General features: G+C 46.9%; 1 protein-coding gene across 9 annotated transcripts in view; it reads left to right on the top strand.

The window, feature by feature from the left end:
• STIM1 (stromal interaction molecule 1) overlaps positions 1-17,590 on the top strand; it is a 106,333-nt gene that overhangs the window by 47,334 nt on the left and 41,409 nt on the right. For all 9 annotated transcript variants that reach the window (XM_055801254.1, XM_055801256.1, XM_055801255.1 and 6 more), the window contains 3 exons: positions 8,259-8,373; positions 12,782-12,893; positions 14,049-14,164. In XM_055801254.1, coding sequence (XP_055657229.1) covers positions 8,259-8,373; positions 12,782-12,893; positions 14,049-14,164 — 343 coding nt within the window. The remainder of the gene's footprint in view (positions 1-8,258; positions 8,374-12,781; positions 12,894-14,048; positions 14,165-17,590) is intronic.

Below are 17,590 nucleotides of genomic sequence, written 5' to 3'. Positions count from 1 at the left end.
GAAAAGGGTACGGACGATGAGCCAGGAAGGCGTGTTAGGGCAAAGGGCTCGTGCCTCCCCGACAGCAGGGACAGGGGGAGCGCCAGCTGCAGGGGGCACGGCCAGAGGGGCTGCGAGCCCTTCCCTGCCTGGGGACCTGAGGGGACCTGCTGGCAACGGGGCGAAGGTGGGCTTGGGCAGGCTGGGGAGCCTCTCGGGGGGTCACAGGATAGTCTGTGGGGCAGGACCTCAGGACATCTCTATCTGGAGGGTACTGATGTTAAGGTGGAAGCTCTTGTAATGCTGAGCTGCCAACAGTCGCTCTAAGTAGTCTCCCTTTAGTGTGGGATTATGTGCTTGGGATTGTTTTTTGGGGTTTTTTTCTGTGGTTTTTTTTTTTTTATTATTTTTACTAAGTGGATTTGTGACAGAAAGAATGAGCTAACATCTTAACGTAGTTCCAGAACAGAATGTGTTGGTGACTGATCAGCCTTGCACAGAGATACTGAGCTGAGTTGATGAGTTGCCTGATAAACCACAGTTCTCTGCTGTTTGCTTTCATATATTAATTCCTTAAATTATTTAAAAATAAGTAAAAAAAAAAGCTTCCTCTGTTGAGGTAAAGGCCAAGGTAATTTTGAAGCTTGGGCTTAATCATGTCTACTCCAGAGGTGTTTGCAAGCTTCAACAGAGACTGTGGGTCTCAGGGTCTTGCAGATGTTGGTTGTGGAGGCAGGTGCTGAAACACCCATCCATGGCACGTGGTTTTGGTGCCTGGAGCACAGCGTGGGGGGACGCCTGCACAGGGGATGCTCGTCTGTGGGAGAGCAAGCTCTTCGCTGCCACACTTGTGTTTCCCTGGTGGGTTGAGAGCTTTGTTTGCATCATTATTTTGGCCCTTTCTGGAAAGTTATTGGGTGCGTTTTGTTTGGATTAAAAGACCTGACTGGCAGAAAGGGAGAGTCAGACAGGTAACTGTATTTTTAAAATGTTCTAATTATAGGAGAAATCTTGTCTGACAACTTTATGCTGTCCTTAAATCATCATTGCATTTTTCCCTTCTGGAAGTGAGTTTTCAGTGAAGTTTCAGGTGACATCAGTGACCTCGATTAAAAGGAAAGAACTGTCCCTCACGGGGATATCTTCTAATTAGTGATCTATTTCTGCTCTTCGCACTCACTCCAAAGTCAGCTCCCGCTGTTTAGGGGCGACTCTGATGGAGGCTCACACTGACAGGTCTCTCGGATGCTGTTAGCCTGGTTTCTTAAGGAAACATGGTTTATGGAATCACAGAACTGTTTGGGCTGGAAGGGACCTTCAAGACCACCCAGTCCCACCCCCACCAGGAGCAGGGCCCCCTCCCCCCAGCCCAGCTGCTCCCAGCCCCGTCCAGCCTGGCCTTGAGCCCTGCCAGGGATGGGGCACCCACAGCTGCTCTGGGCAGCCTGGGCCAGCGCCTCGCCGCCCTCACGGGGAAGGGTTTCTTCCTCAAGTCTAATCTGAATCCCTCCTTGTTACTCATCCTAATATCTAATCTAAACCTATCCTTTGTTATTTTTGATCAATCCCTGGCTCCTCTCAACCTCTGATCCTGGGGTCAGGCTTGTTAGCAGAAAAGAGGGCTTGAAGGCAATAGTTTTCTGCAACTTGAATGAAAATCAGTAGCTCAGATGTTAACATTGGTGAGCTGACTGAAGGAAGCGATGCGTGATGAGCTCTGCAGTTGCTTGGTCAGTGTTGGCCCCTTATCACCCACACCGTGATGTGTTGGTGCATGCATGCATCCCTTGCCCAGGTAGTAGTTGGCGCTCAGGAGGGATGATGAGCTGAGATCCAGGGATGTGAGAGGGATGTAAAGGTTCAGGGTGCGGAATGCAAAGATCCTGTAATTGGACTTTCTGCAAAAAACAAGAAAAAACCCTCACTTTTCATGGAACCACAGATTTTTGATCATGCTTTCAGCCACTGAAACATCAAGTTTGTCTTAACCAAGAAACCCATGCAATGCAAACTCCTCACCCTTTTCAGAGTGGAGAAAAGCATACTGGTCACGGGATTTGGTAGGTGGAGAACTAAAATGTAGTTTTAAAAGGTTATATAATCCTGAAATGGTTCTGTAATTGTTTTTTCTGGAGAGGGCGTGAATCTCTGCTTCGGGTCTCCACCAGTGCCTCCAGTGCTTGCTGGAAACCTGGGGCCAGGGCGGCCGTGAGCAGAGGACACTAAGAAAAAGTATTTTCATCCTAAAATGGAGGTAATTTTCTGCCAGAGGCTGCAGTGGGTGGCTTTAGCAGGGATTGGATGTATTCCGTCCCCAAAATACTTCAGCTGTCCTCTATGGCTGTGCAGGTATGCGCTCCTCATCACCCCACTGCCCTCACAGAGGTGGTCTCCCATGGGTGGGCATTTCGGAAGGATAAGCAGGAGCTGGCTTTTATGTGTCTCGGATTCTGCTCCTTCTCTTTATATACAGAAACCTGTTAAATTATAAAAGAAATCTTGACATCAAGAAGCGTTCACAGGCTGAGTCTTCCTGCAGTGATCTCATGCTGGTTTTCACTTGTAGCAGTGGTTCTGCTCCTGTTGCTTTTGGATGATGTGATCAGGTTTGCCTCTCTCTGAACTTGGTGAGACTCTTGGTTGACTGTATTTCCTTCTTTTCTTTTTGTGGGTTCGCAGACTGGCTGAGGCTGGAGGGGTATCTCCAGGGATGGGATCAGCAGGGTCTTCAGCACTTGTAAGTGCTGATCTTGAATGGTTTGCAAGTAGGTCGATATTTTGTGCAGTGGTTTTTGTGCCTGGTGTTTTCAACATCTGGGAGTCCCATGGTGACTTTATATATACATATATTAGTATATACGTAGTGTGCTGCACGCTCAGTACAGTTACCTGTGTATGTGAAATCTTGGGGAGTTCCTCCAATGGGTAAAAAATGAGAGCTAATCCCATGTTCAGAGTTGGGCCCCTCAGTACAGGGAAGACATTGAGGTGCTGGAGTATGTCCAGAGATGGGCAATGGAGCTGGGGAATAGGCTGGAGCACAAGTCTGATGGGGGCAGCAGGGGGTGTTTAGCCTGGAGAAGAGGCAGATGAGGGGGCACCTTCTCGCTCCCTACAAATATACAACTATATTTTCTCTCCCCTGCCTGGTTTAGGAGGTTTTTATAGGGCGGTTTTGGTGGGCACCCAGCATCCAGCCTGGGTCAAACCACCACAATGATACTACAAAAAGGTTCATGCAGAAGATGTGCAAACGTGGGCTCTGAAAGTGCCCTGAGTGCTGCTGCTGCTGAGGACCCGGGTGTGCTACAGTCTGTGCAACAGGAATTCCCATCGATTTGTGCTGGTTGGCAGCACGTGGAGGTTGGAGAGAGCGCACCTAGCAGTGGTACGTGTCTGATGGTAGCAGATACAGAGCTTGCGGGTTCGCAGTCAGCTGCAAACACCTCTGTTTTCTAGCATGGGTCAGAGGAGCAGGGCTGAGACGCCTGCATGGCACCAGCAGCCAGCCTTTGTCTCCAAAGACGATGCTAGGCAGTTTGGCTTACTTGCTGTGTTTGCACTGTTTACTTCTTTTTCATCTTTTCCCCAGAAGATACCAAGGGAAAATCTGTTTTGAAAGTTTCCTCAGGTGGGTGCAGCCCAGCTTCTCCAGCCTCTCGGGCTGCGTCATGCATGAACAGCTCGTCCAAGGAGGTGATGGCCCCATCCTCCATCCTCCCCCCTGCTCGTTTATAGAGGTGTTCTCACTGCAGCCAGCTCCGTCCCCTCCAGAGAGTCCTTGGGGGTTTGTTTTGGTGATGGTGTGCTGAAGGAAGGAAAGCTGCAAGAGATCACTTTTCCTTTCTGTGCTCCCGGAGCTAAATATACAGAGCAGCAGCTGATCCCTCCAGTCCCGGTGGGAGTTGGCAGCCGTGCAGTCCACAGTGCCGGGTGACATTGCCGCGTTCCCTCTTGGTCACGAGTTAACAAGCTGGGAGGCTGACGACGTGGCCTCTCCCTGCCGTGGGTCGGCATGGCTGCCCACCGACACCTGGCCGCTGCCTACGGCGGGGGGCACCGGCAGGAGCCCCCGACATCAGGGGGCTGCCCTGCTGAAGCTGCCCGAACTTTCCTATTTTTCCATGTTCCTCTGCAAGATGGGAAGAACAGCTGAAGCTTTCAGCCGGCTGGAAAGCAAGAGAGCAGAGAGGCAGCAGGCTTGAGCTGCCGGTACCTGTCGGTGGCCTTGGTAGCATCTGCGATGGATTTGTAGAGAGCCTGGGCAGTGAAGACTTCCACAGATATTTTCCATGCCCTGTCTGATATTAAAATACTATCTCCTTATCTAGAGATGACTTCTCTTTTTTTTGTAATTGTGTTACATACTTAAAAGATCTGTAATAACGAAGGCCGCATGGTAATCATGCACTGGATGATGCATGCAGGGATGTAAATAAGGAATTATCTTTTAATCTTGTTGCGTGTGTTAGGTACCGGAATGTGAGTGATCCTCTTTCTTCTGTGGTTTCCATGTGCTTTGCTTACCTCGCATCTCAGGAGTCCCTCCTGCATGCAGGGCAGTCTCAAATCTTTCCAGTCTTTCTTGCACTCCCCTTTAATTATTATTTTATTTATTCGATTTTCTTCACTTTTCTTTGGTGTCTTCTGTTTCTGGTCCATCTTCTCCTGAGATGGAAAGGGGTGGGAACACACCAGAGCACATTATTATGATAGATATGTAGCCTGTGTGAATTATGATATATCCGCAGACCATACTGATGTATTATTTTTCATTAGCGCTCAGCCTACAGGGAAAATGCCTCGCCTCCTGTAGATAGATAGCATTTGTTTCAGCTCTGATTTGAGGATGCAGGTCAAATCTAATAATCATTTTTTTACTTCGTACTCCATTGATGTAAAATTGGTTCCATTGTGCCGTTTAGCTGAATTTTTGATATTACCATTCAAAGAAAAGTCTGGAATCCCAAAAGCCTAGGTTATATTAATTTATTATAAGGAACTAACTGTATTAAAATCAATTTAACATTTATACTTACTGAATATTTCTTGGCTTGTCATGCCAGGAACAGAAATCTTTAGATGTACTGCAGAGAATATTAATATTCAGCTTATCTGTCAGTTTTGTGCAGCAACTAAAAATACTTAACTAATTATTTTATTACAGATACGTATATATTTATATATTATATATCCATAACTATATATTGTTTATATAGAAATATAAACCCAGAAATTTTAATATATTATTATAGTTACTCCAATATTATTTATACATGAAAATACTGTATATATATAAAAACAAAAGCACATACTTTCTTTTATATATACCTTTAAAATATAACTGTATATGTTATCTATAGTTATTTATATTTTTCTCAGTCCCTTCCAGTTCCTTTGCTCCCGTATCTACCCGCTTGCCAGAAGAGCACAGTGTGGGCAGGGCAGGTTATTTTTTTTGCAGCTGCACTTCCAGTTGACTCTAGATGTGACAGCAGACGAGTTGCCACTACCGAGCATGATGTGTGAATTACGGAAAGGAATCCCTGGTCGAATTCGCATTGACACAGGAACTCCTACAAAATAGCAGAGACTGTTGACTTGGCAGCGTTGGGTGATTGTGGTGACCTACATTTTGATGCAGTCACATACAAGGTCTTACAGAACCAAGAAAGTGCTTTTCAGCTGGCAAACCTTCCATTGCTTGCTGGATAGTCTGCACGTTGAGGATTTGCTGAAACCCAGAAAACCCAGTTTTACACTTTGCCTCATCTTTGAGCAAGGATAGCTTCTGTTTATCTGATCATGCAGCGTTGGCTTTGTAATGGAAAAGGTTAAGTGATAACGCCTACCTGAAAGTGTATATTTGCAATAATGGAACAAAGTTACAAAAAGCTAAAATAATAAATAAAAAAGAAAAATATGTTAACTGTGATTATACAGAGCAGTTTATATCCTTCCTTATTTTCTGAGAATCTCAAGTAGCTTTTGTATTTTATCTTCACATATTACTGGGTGGTTCCAGGACTCCAGGTGAAGATTCCTGTGCTGAAGGTGGTTGCTTTCTGCCTGCTCCAGCATGGCTCCCCTCCCTCCCTGAAGATCCCTCTGTAAATACCAAGACCTTGCTGCTTTTCACTGCTGTCCTTGATTCCTCCTTAATTTTTTCCATGTTTCCTGGGGCTGCTCTCTTCTGCCCATCTCTCCCCAGAGCACTAGAATAGCAAGGACCCTGTCATTTGGCTTTTCCTCTCTGTGTTTCCAGCATTATTGGGTTGATGCTCCTGTTGCACATCTCGTTTACACTACCCTGCCTGCAGGCACCACCTGGCACAGTCTGGTGGCAAACTTCTGAGCATTTGCTGTTTGTTGTAAGAGGATGCATCTTTTTTAATTTTTAGGTTTATAGCTTGTGTTATTGCGTAACTATTAGAGGATATTGGAGATGGGGAGATTCCTAATGGAGTGCTTGATTTCAGCAATACTCCCTTGTTCCCTTGATGGATACTCTTGGGGTTATGGGGTCTGTCTTGTGGGGACACACACAGGTGGCATAAGAAGATTTTGATTTCTGTGCCAGGAGAGAGGGAGTACCAGGAGAGAAGGATTATTGGTGCCGTACCTATGTGTGAGCCTTGAGCAGGTGCTCTGACCTCTTCTTATGCTGATGTGTCAGTAAAGGACTCAAAAAGCAGTCAGCTGGAAAAGAACAAGCAGAATGCTTTGATGTCTGGAAGGATTGCTTTTCTTAATGAGAGGCTGAAGCTCCTAAGCTGGCTTGCTTATTGGTAGCGTGGCCCCAGGCAGAAATCTGCTGGCAGAGGGCTAGTTAGCAAAAAGGTGGCAGAAGAAAATCCTGAAACTGAAAGTAGAGAAAAATGCAAAAGGTGCAGGTCTGTAACAGATGGTGTTATGTATTAGAGGAACTCAGCGGCTCTCCTGAGAGCACCCCCCACCTCTGGAGTATTGCATCTGGTTTGGGGGTCCCCAGCACAGGACAGACATGGACCTGTTGGAGCGGGCCCGTCGGAGGCCACGGAGCTGGTCAGAGGGCTGGAGCCCCTCTGCTGCGGGGACAGGCTGGGAGAGCTGGGGCTGTGCAGCCTGGGGAGGAGAAGGCTGCGGGGAGACCTTAGAGCAGCTCCCAGTGCCTGGAGGGGCCGACAGGAAAGCTGGGGAGGGGCTTTGGGCAAGGGCAGGGAGTGGTGGGACAGGGGGGAATGGCTTGAAGCTGAGAGAGGGGAGATTTAGGTTGGACATGAGGAAGAAACCCTTCCCCGTGAGGGCGGCGAGGCGCTGGCCCAGGCTGCCCAGAGCAGCTGTGGGTGCCCCATCCCTGGCAGGGCTCAAGGCCAGGCTGGACGGGGCTGGGAGCAGCCTGGGCTGGGGGGAGGGGGCCCTGCCCCTGGCGGGGGGTGGGACTGGCTGGTCTTGAAGGTCCCTTCCAGCCCAAACTGCTCTATGATTCTATGAACTAAGGAGATGATTGTTGTGGTTTAACCCCAGCCAGCAACCAGGCTCTACGCAGCCACTTGCTCAGTCCCCCTCATTCAGAGACTTGGGGAAGAGAATTGGAAAGGAATGTAAAAGTCAAGGGCTGAGATAAGAACAGTGTAACAGGTAAAGCAAAGGCTGCGCAGGCAAGCACAGCAAAGGAGGGGATCATACCCCGCTTCCCATGGGCAGGCAGGGGCTCAGCCATCCCCAGGGCAGCAGGGCTCCATCACACGTAACGGTTACTCGGGAAGGCAAATGCTATAATGCCGAATGTGCCCCCCTTCCTCCTCCTTCCCCCAGTTTATATACTCGGCATGACGTTATATGGTATGGAATACCCCTTTGGATGGTTTGGGTCACCTGTCCCGGCTGTGCCCCCTCCCAGTTTCCCATCCCTCCCAGCCCTCTGGCTGCCAGGGCCCAGGAAACCAAAAAGTCCTTGATTTTGTATAAACATTACCCAGCAACAACTAAAAACATCAGTGCATTATCAACCTTGGTTCTCACATCAGAGCCAAAACACAGCACTGTACTAGTTACTAAGAAGAAAGTTAACTCCATCCCAGCCAAAACTAGGACAATGATGTAGTTCTGGTCAGAGATTAAAAAGACCAGAGATGCTGCATCTCAGTTATTAGAACTTTGCCATAGAAATTATTCTGTGACAACCCGTGGATGTAGTAATAAGGAAGACAGGTGAAAGATTTTCCTGTTTTGTTAATGCTCCTCATCTCTCTAAAAGATGAATCAAAGAATAATCCTGCTGTTTATTCTTCTCCTAGTTCTTGAGGGAGGACTTGAATTATCATGACCCAACAGTCAAGCACAGCACCTTCCATGGAGAAGACAAGCTCATTAGCGTGGAAGATCTCTGGAAGGCCTGGAAGACATCTGAAGGTAAAAGACAAACAAGCAAACTGAAACAGCCTGCTCCACACCCCTTGCCATAAAAGTGATAGAAGCTTTGGATTTCATACAACTGTGGCAGCAGTGTGTATACCTCCCAGGAAAAATAAGCTGCTGCTTCTTTTGCTGCCTTGTACAAGTACTCTTCTAGCTTCCTTTTTTTTTGTGGGGGGCCTTTCAGGATTTCATTGGTCTTGGTACTTCCCAACTGTTAATGCTGGCATATGAGTATGGTCATAAAGGTATAAATTCTTGTTTAGTTTCTCTGCTCCTATAAATGTGTATTAAATAGAGCCAAATACTGTCCTATTCCAGGTTCTCCTTCAAATACCCAGATTCAGATGGTATTTTTATGGGCTAATAGCATCTGAAAAATTCAGTGGAGCTGCATGGGAGTTTTCCTACATATCGCGTTTTCCTTAGAAGAAATTTGCTGAACCTGAAAAGCTCCTTAGTCTAGTGAAAAGAAGGTAGAATTAAGTCCTAAAGCCGGAAGTATACATAAATACATTTGATGTAGAAATAAGCTGAAAGGTGTTGAGAAATGGTATTATTCATCACAGCAAGTTAACCTAGGGAGGTGGTGGAAGTGCAGTCGCTGGTGGGAAACTTCCTGAAACTTCTGAATCTTGGAAAAAAACTTCAAAGTTCACTGGTGCTTCCTTGGCCACAGTGTGTGGGTTGACCTGCACCCTGGGCATTTACAGCACTGGCTGTTTGCAGGCTTCAGGAGGGTGTCCAAGGCGGTCAGGAAAAGGCACAGTTTCACTTCTACTTTTTCTCTGACTGGAATTTGGAAGTTCTTTTTGAGAGATCTTAAACCTGATCTTTCTTCTTTCTAGTTAAGAAACTTCTTATTGTCAAATTTTGGGCTTTGTTGTGGAGTGATATTTTATCTTATGACCAGTAGTACGAGTAAGAAAATCTTTGGTGCCTTGACAGTGAAAATGTGGGGGATGGTATAAAAGTAGCAAGTTTGCGCTTTTGCAAAACATAGGTGCATTGTTTACTGTGTGATGCATTTTCATTTACTGATTGCATTGTGAGTGGTGTGTAGATGCAGATCACATCGGTATATTGGGTCTTTTTGTGATCCGTGGCATGGACAGTTTTTGCCAGTGGCTGCCCTTCACTCTACTTGTGCTTCTCCTTTCCTCTCAGTGAAGTCTTGTTGCTCTCAACCCCTGGAACATCTTTTCTTCCAATACTTTTAACTCTTGCTCTTCCTTTCACTTAGTCCTTTCATTTCCCTCTGTCCTTCAAGATCAGGTAATCTTTCCAATCCCCATCGCTTGAAAAATTAGGTTTTAGTCTTCTGATCAATTCGTCAACTAAAGATTTGATTTCTCATTTGTGTCATGTTCTGTTTGTATTTGATTTTTCTGTCTTAGCCTTTAAATTACTTGTAAGGCAGAACGTGCTCAGTGTTTTCAAAGCACTTTGTAGAAGATACAGCTGTAAGCCCGTTACAGTCTGTCACAATCCCAGGAAGACCAGATGAATAATTAGGTACAGCATTTGAGAGGTGGTTTGAAACCACAGTGGTTCAGTGCATGGTCCTTGAGTCGTTCATCCAGGACCAGACTCTCTGTCCCATGGAGATGGGCAGCTACAAGTTGAAAATTTGTGTCCAAACCACTTAAAAGGGTGATGCTAATGATTCACTTTGTCTCCTGTGTTCAAGGAAAGTCTCATGTAATTATTCTCTTGTGTGGCTGTTTACAGATGACTTTGCCTTTGTAATGTCAGCTGGGAAAGGGTAGAAATCATTAAGGGTGGAGGAGAAAGTCCCCTGATACTCCTCAGTCCCTTAATTGCTGAGCTGCTCCCTGCTTCTGACATGCACGGGACCTGGCACATCTTTGGGTAGAGCTGCTGTGGCATAATGGTTTTCCTTGTGTTGGTGCTAGTTACCACTCTTGTTCCTTTCTCGTCATTCCCTCTATCTAAAATACATGTTTAATGTCTACTTGATAAAATAAATTACTAGTTTCTAAAGGATGCTGTCATATGGAGCCTAATCTTGGCGTTTGAACTTCAGTCATAAAACTAGTAGGACTGGGCTTGTAGGAAGGGTCTGCTCCTTCGTGTGGGCATGAAAAGCAGCTCTGAAAGGGGACCGAGGTCTGATGGCAGGGGGTGACAGGGGCAGCTATGCCTGTTTCATCTGTTTCCAAGCCACATGCTTTTCCTACCTGCTGCTGCTGCTGTTCCTGGTCACACATGTAAACTAAAAAGTTGTTTCCGCCCTCTATTTATCCAAAAATACAAAGGCTGTGGTGCTCTTAGAGGGTGCTGGATTTGATAGATGAAGCCCTCTGTAAGTATCACTCTACTGAAGCCACTGCACCAGCAGATCAGATCATTGTGGCAAGGATGCAGGGCAGGGGAGCTGCTCATCTTTGCACTTGAGTGTGCTGCCTGACAGTGCCAGCTTGTTTCTCAGTGATTTCTTCCAAAAATAAAGACCTCTGCATATGGAAGGCCAAAAAGAGAGAGAGCTTACATTGCCACCTGGCCCCATGGGTACCATCACTGCCCAGCTGGTGGGCTCTCAGTGGTCTGTGACAGTGACATGTGGTGGCTGGGCTGTCTGCCCTCGTGCCCTGCAGCTTCCCCTGCCTGCTTCACCTTTGTCATCTTGGTTGTGGCCACAGAAATCAGTTTGCTACAGTTTGTGGGCCAGCGACCATTCACTGCAGGGAGTTCCCTTAAGAGAGGGCTGTTTGCTGGCGTTGCGTTTGCTGACCTGCATCTGTGCGACTCCCTGCAAGCGCATGCAGAGATGACACCTTTTCACATCTTGCTCTCCTTTGCTCAGCGCTTGGCTCTGACTGTCTACTTAGTCATCTTTCCGTCGAAGGCATTTAGCTCGCTGGAGTGAGCTCGAAGATGTTTCTCATATTTGTAGGGCAACTCACTGTTGACATTTAAGAAGTGGCTGTGCAGCTCTGAAACTCGGCAGTGCCGCAGCCCTCAGAGCCAGCATTAAATGGGCCTTTTCCCCACTTGGCTGTTGGAAAGGGCGTGTGAGAGAGGGACTGACGGATGTTGGGCCAGAAGCGTGCGAGGTAGTGACTGTCAGCAGTGGGTGATGTACCGCATAGCGCTCTGGGTTGCTGGAGCCTGGGTAAATGGTGCAAGAGCTCAGGCCATGCTAAACAAAGACAGAAGTTGATAATTTACAGCATAGGAAACCCCTCTCTGTCCTATGAAAAAAATCTGTTGCATGATTTTCTTTGCCTTCAAACCATTGCTCTAATTGCATCAAAACTATGGCAAAGGCAGAAGCTTTATTTCCAAAGATTTCCTATCTGTGACTTTCGAGCTATATGTCAGCTCGCAAAATAATCCACAAGTCCACAGGTAAGGCAGTTAAGGAGAAAAGTTCACCTAGTTCCCTTAGGCTGCTGCACCCACTCCACCTCCTCCTCTAAATCACTTCCTCAGGCTGTTTACAACCACGTTCCTACAGCATTTCACCATATGTGCTTTTCCTTGATTGGTACTCACGGGTCCATGGGTCTGGAGGAAGGGGTGAGGCTTTCAGAGCATGTTGCGGAGATATGTTAGCTGAATTCAGTATTTCAGGGGTTTGGGCACATGATGAGGAAGATGAACGTTCCTTGTTGGGAGTTTGGAGACAGCAACATCACTTGTATGATTATCAAAGCCAGGCTGGACAGGGCTTTGAGCAACAGGGTCTAGTGGCAGGTGACCCATAGATGGTCTTGAAGGTCCCTTCCAACCCAAACCAGTCTGTGATTCTGTGATAGAAAACGAAGGGATTTCACTTGCCTGCCCAGCACTTTGGGCGTTGCCTTTCAGAGGATCTCAGCCTTGGGCCCTTCTGCTGACATTGAAAGAGTGAAGCATCACCTGCGCCAGCACTGAGGCTTCTCCTTTATCTGATGGCCTCATTGCATGTTTTTCTTCCACGAGCTGGAACCACAGCATAAAATCAACCACCTCGAAACGTTTGTTGCCAGAGGCTGCCGCTGGGAAAGCCCCAGTCCTTATGCGTGGTGCAGTGGGGTCTGTTAAGACTAAACATGTAGCAGCCCATCATGTCTATGCTGAATCTGTAGCAGGCCATCGTGTATAGAACTAATTAGCAAAAATAAGCATGCAAGCAACCAGGTAGAGGCTGAGGACCTGCAGGGTTGCCTGGAGTACCCCAGAGAGATTATTTCTTGTCTAATAGTCCATAGGAGTTAATACCCCTGCCCCAACTGCACACTTAATAGGACTGTGCTTAAACTTTGCAGATACTTTTCCTTTGCTGAAAGTGATAGGTTGAGGTGTGTCTGGCGAAGTTATGCTGTTGTTGCTGGCTTGATGATTTTAGTTGTTTAGTTAAAATATTAAGCTGCTTGCTTATTTTCTACCTCTCCTACAGTGTATAACTGGACAGTTGACGAGGTGGTTCAGTGGCTCATTACCTACGTAGAGCTGCCACAGTACGAAGAGACCTTCAGAAAGTTGCAGCTGAGTGGACATGCCATGCCCAGGTCAGTGCTCACTGCATTGTCTTGTGTTCCTCTGGGATGTGCGCCAGGGAGAAAAACAGATCTGAGGCGGCTCATAACATCGTGTGCAATTCCTCAGCACGTACAGAGCCAAGGCTAATTCCCGTTCCGCTTCGGTTATGTTCAGAGGCTTTGGCTTTGCTGTAGTCCTCTCCGCAGGGAGTGGTTTAGCCCTAAGCAAGTGTGTATCTGCTGTGGGTGGAAGGAGAGACGGCAGTCCGAATCGTGTGGTCGTGATTCCTGTCCTTGCTGGTTTGTATGCTAGGCTTCACCTGCCTGCCCCTGAAGCTATGTATTTAGAGCTAAAATCCTGATCTGGAAGAGAGCAGACCTAGGTTACATCCTGGCTCTGCCACAGCCTTTCTTCATAACCTCAGTCCAGCTGTGGAGCTTCTGTCATTGTTCATCATGCTCAGCAAAGGAGTATCTCCGCTTTCCGGGTTGCATCTACGTTAGCATTTAAGATCCCAGCTCAAGGGCTGCTGGTTATGTATCCCTGCATCGCCTGGCACTGGTATGTGCTCGTATTAACTTGCACCCTGTCATGCTCCAGCAAAGGAGACTTCTAAGCCTTGTGTTCTTCAAGAGAAACGCTGGCTGGGAGTTGGCCTGAGCTCGTAACAGGTTTGGAAAAACTCAGTGCAGCTTTTTGGGTAAAGGTTATTGCCATTGAAAAGGGATTTGTAAACTGACTGGGAAGAAGAGATTAACTGGGAATAAAGTAAGGTTTTCGAGGCAGTACATGGTCTGCAAAATAAGATGTCAAAGGCTAGCAGTACAGGTTTGATTTAAAAAATAAATTGGTGATTGGTAGGACACCAAAAGATCAGTTTTGATAGGAAATCAGTAACTTAGGTTGTCAGGATTAATGAAATAGTCATAGCCTTGTTTTTCCCTTCTCTCTGCGAGTAAAAGCCAAAGACACTGCTGCTGAACTCTTTCACAGAGATATCCTAGATCAGAGGGGACAATATTTAAGGGATTTCCTTTGTCCTGATAGCTGAAGCAGGGAGCTTTCAGGTCCTGCTCATCGTATTTCTCCTCCTGTAGTCTCCATGTTAGTAGTTTTTGGTCAGTTTTTAATCTAGATGGATATGACCCTGCCTACTTCTTTTTTTTATGTATTTTTTTTTACAGGCTAGCAGTGAACAACGCTACCATGATGGGAAGTGTTCTGAAAATGACAGATCGAAGCCACAGGCAGAAGCTGCAGCTGAAAGCTCTGGACACGGTGCTTTTTGGGCCTCCTCTCTGTAAGTACCATAATTCAAAGTCCTTTGGCTGTTCATCAAGAGGATCTGTGTCTGCCGAGTATCCGACAGCAAAGACAGACAGATCTGTGTGAACCAAACTTTGCCCTACATAGCCTCACCTAGGTAAATCATCCCTGGTGCGATTCCCCTGAAACAGGAACAGGTTGTCTCTGGATTTATCGGAACAGCTCTGTAGCACAGAGGCATCCTGCCTGCCGGGCTTACGTTTCCATCTCTGCCAGGCTGCTTGCAGGGGTGCACTGTCCTGCTGGCATCTCCCATGTCCGTAGGGTAGAACCTTCCTGTCCTTCCTGTTTGTTGTGGTGCTGACTGCGTGTTGAGGTTTGCAGTGGGATCTGTTGGAGCCGGAGGGAAGCTGCTGCTGGGGACCTGGGGCTCCCTCGGTGACTCAGGCTGCAGATTACCTGCCTCTGGATGAGGGAAATAGCAACAGGCTGCATGGGAAGGCGTTTAGGATGGATGAGAATGAGGGACTGGGTTCCTTTGATGGTGATTATAGGCGTCTGTTGGCAGAATCTCAGACCCCTCTGATGCTTATCTCGGCAGTGCTCGGGGTTCTCCTGTTGCATTCATTCTGTCTGGCTCATGTCTGCTGTCTATTAAAGGTACTTCTGTCTCTCTCCCTCTTACTCATGGCTTTCTCATGAGCTTTGGGTGCTTTTGTGAGGTGAGCATAAACCTTGCTTGATCAGAGCCTGTTTCTGCTTGGCATCCTGCAGGCAAGATGCGTCTTTACGGCAGGCTGTGTTGCCTGTACAGGATTTGAGCCCTCTTATGCAGTACGCCTCTTTCCATTTTAGTTGTCGTGTGTCCCCTGTGTGGGAGGTTTAAAATGAATGCGAAAAGGTACTTTCTTACCGTGGTGCAAATGCGGTAGTCTGGGCGCAAATTCTGGCCCCAGCTTCGGTTGCTGGCAGTCGGAGGTTTACAGCACCAAAAATACCAGTTTGTGCTTCCTCTGTTCTTTGTGTAGTATTTTAAGCATCTGCAACTGTCTGTGGCTGGAGTAACAGATAGGATATACCTTTGCTCTGCGAGACACGGATCTGCTAACAATCCAATAGTGAAGTTCAGGTTTGTCAGCTTTTTTCCAGCCTTCCCTTTCTGGGCCGCCCAGCACTTGGCCGATGGGAAGTGATAAGGTGCTTCCATTATTTCTTAATTTTTTTTTTTTTTTAAAGTCCAACTGTTAGTACAGTCTTTTCTTGTTTTCAGTCTGTGTCCAAGTTCCTGAGAAAAGGTGCAGTGAAGCAAATCCTGGGGAAAATGGCTGCGTAGAGTAAAGCAAGTGAAATTCATGAGGCTCGGTAGAGATGTAAGCTAAGTGAAATAGAAGCCTAGGTTACACAATCAGCCATTTTGGCTTCCAGTTATTAAAAAACACATGTTCATTCAGGAACAGTTTGCTTTTTTTATTTATACTTGGTCTGTGTTGCAAGCAAAGCTTTTTGGTTGGTCAGTGGTGGTGGAGACATGGTGGATGTGTGGCTGCTCTCACTGCTCATCGATAAAGGCTCGAGCCCGTAACTCCAGTACTTTTGGGGGAATTTTTCAGGCAATTCTTGGATACTTTGTAAACCGCAAAGTAAATCACTTGTAATAGCTTAATAGCCCTTCTTCATGTTCAAGGTACTCCATTTCACCATGCAGCTGTCATGGCACTGGAATATGAACCTGCTGTGGTCACACAGATGAAGGTGTGCAGTGAGCTGTCCTCATCGGGCTGTTTCAGATCAGTAAGGGTTTGTTACAGATTTTGCGGTCTGCATACGTGTTGGGTGTATGAATAGAGGAAATATACCTTAATTTTTCAACTGAAGTAGAGATTTAACACTTTTTAGAAGGTAGTATTTTCTGTTTTCTGGTCAACCGAATGGGTTTGTCTCCCGTTCATACTGCAGGGAGAGGTGGTTTATCTAAAACATGTTCCTTAAAGAATGGCTTGCGGAACAGCCATTAGCAGTGAGCAGTTCTGGGAAGTACTCGGTGACCTTTTAAGCTGCAGGAGCAGCTTTGGCACAGTGATAGATTTAGTGGTTTTGGATACATTCCTGTTATGGTTCGTTTCACATGGTCGGTGGCAGTGGTCTCCTGTGATCCTCCCTGTTGAAGCTGCTGGCAGTGGTCGGTGCCTCCCAGGTGCAGGATTTCAAGGGTTTGTCTTTTCCCGTGACATGGGTTTTTCTTATCTCTTGAAGATACTTTATATTCGCCACAGATATAAAAGCATTACAATAAAATAAAATAAATTAAAATAAAATCAGCCTAGATTGGAGCACCGTGATTGCTTCCTGCAGACTCATAAAACCAGAGACATCTCCTCCTCGGTGGGCGTTGTAGCACACGTACAAGGTATAGTTCCACGGGGCCGCGTGAAGCCGGGTGAAGCTTTTTCCCATCCTGGGGCTAGAAAGCTTGTTCTCTGATGTCTCCTGTAATTTGTTGCAGAGGCTTCAGCAAGCATCAGGTGGTTGAGTGGGGCACCTGGCCAGGTTCCTTGCTGATCAGTAGACTCCTGTAACTCTGTGAGGTCTGTTTTCCTATGCCAGACTCCAGACGTGCCATTTCCTACTTCAAACAGGTCTGCCCACTTGCAGGATTGCGGCTTTGTAATTAATTCTGGTGCGAAGGAGTATGGTAAAATTATAATCTAAGCAAGATGAAGCGATTGCTGCTTCTGTGTCTGTGTCCCATTCCTGTGGTTCAGGAATTTATCCAGCACAAAATATCACAACTTCAGGTGAAACAGGAAAGGTGAATTTAAGAAAACAAGCAGTAAAATTCAAAATCATAGATAAAGTGAATTTAAAATTTTATTCTTTATAACTCTTGAGTGATGGAGGCTGAGACATGTCTCCCTGCAGATGGTTCAAGGCACCACTGTGGTACTGTTCAGGGTTATAAGACAATCAAAATGCTGTGTACCGAGTTATCCATCCTGGTCACTTCTCCTGGCCACCTTTCCAAAGGCCAACAAAGTGGGACTTTTGTAGTTGCCTGTGGGATTTCAGGAGAGGTTTCTGTAGCTCCACTTCCCAAGACAGAACCCTCCAGATGCTCTTTATTTCACAGCTAGGCACAAGCCACGGCAGTTTGCCAAGCCGCCCGACCAGTACCTGCCCTGGGCTGTGCTGCGGGGAGTTTGCCCGAGACTGGGGAGCGCTGCTCAGTGCTGCTCACCCCCCAGCCTCAGCACCCACAGGACCAGCTGGGCACCCTGGTGTGCCCATCACCCTGGTTTCGGTGCACCCCAGTGCCTCCCACACTGTACCAATCTGTCTGTGTGGTCCTGCAGCACTGTGGGATGGGGTCTCTGCTGAACCCCCAGCCTTTCTTATTCATGGTTATCATTAGTTGAGCGTTACCCTTATTTATTGAACGTCTGTGCGTGGGTTAACAGATGTG

The sequence above is a fragment of the Falco peregrinus genome, chromosome 4 (genome assembly GCF_023634155.1).
Source record: "Falco peregrinus isolate bFalPer1 chromosome 4, bFalPer1.pri, whole genome shotgun sequence".
NCBI lineage: Eukaryota > Metazoa > Chordata > Aves > Falconiformes > Falconidae > Falco > Falco peregrinus.
Note: the sequence above shows the minus strand (reverse complement) of the source record. Positions and strands in the feature narration are given on the sequence as shown.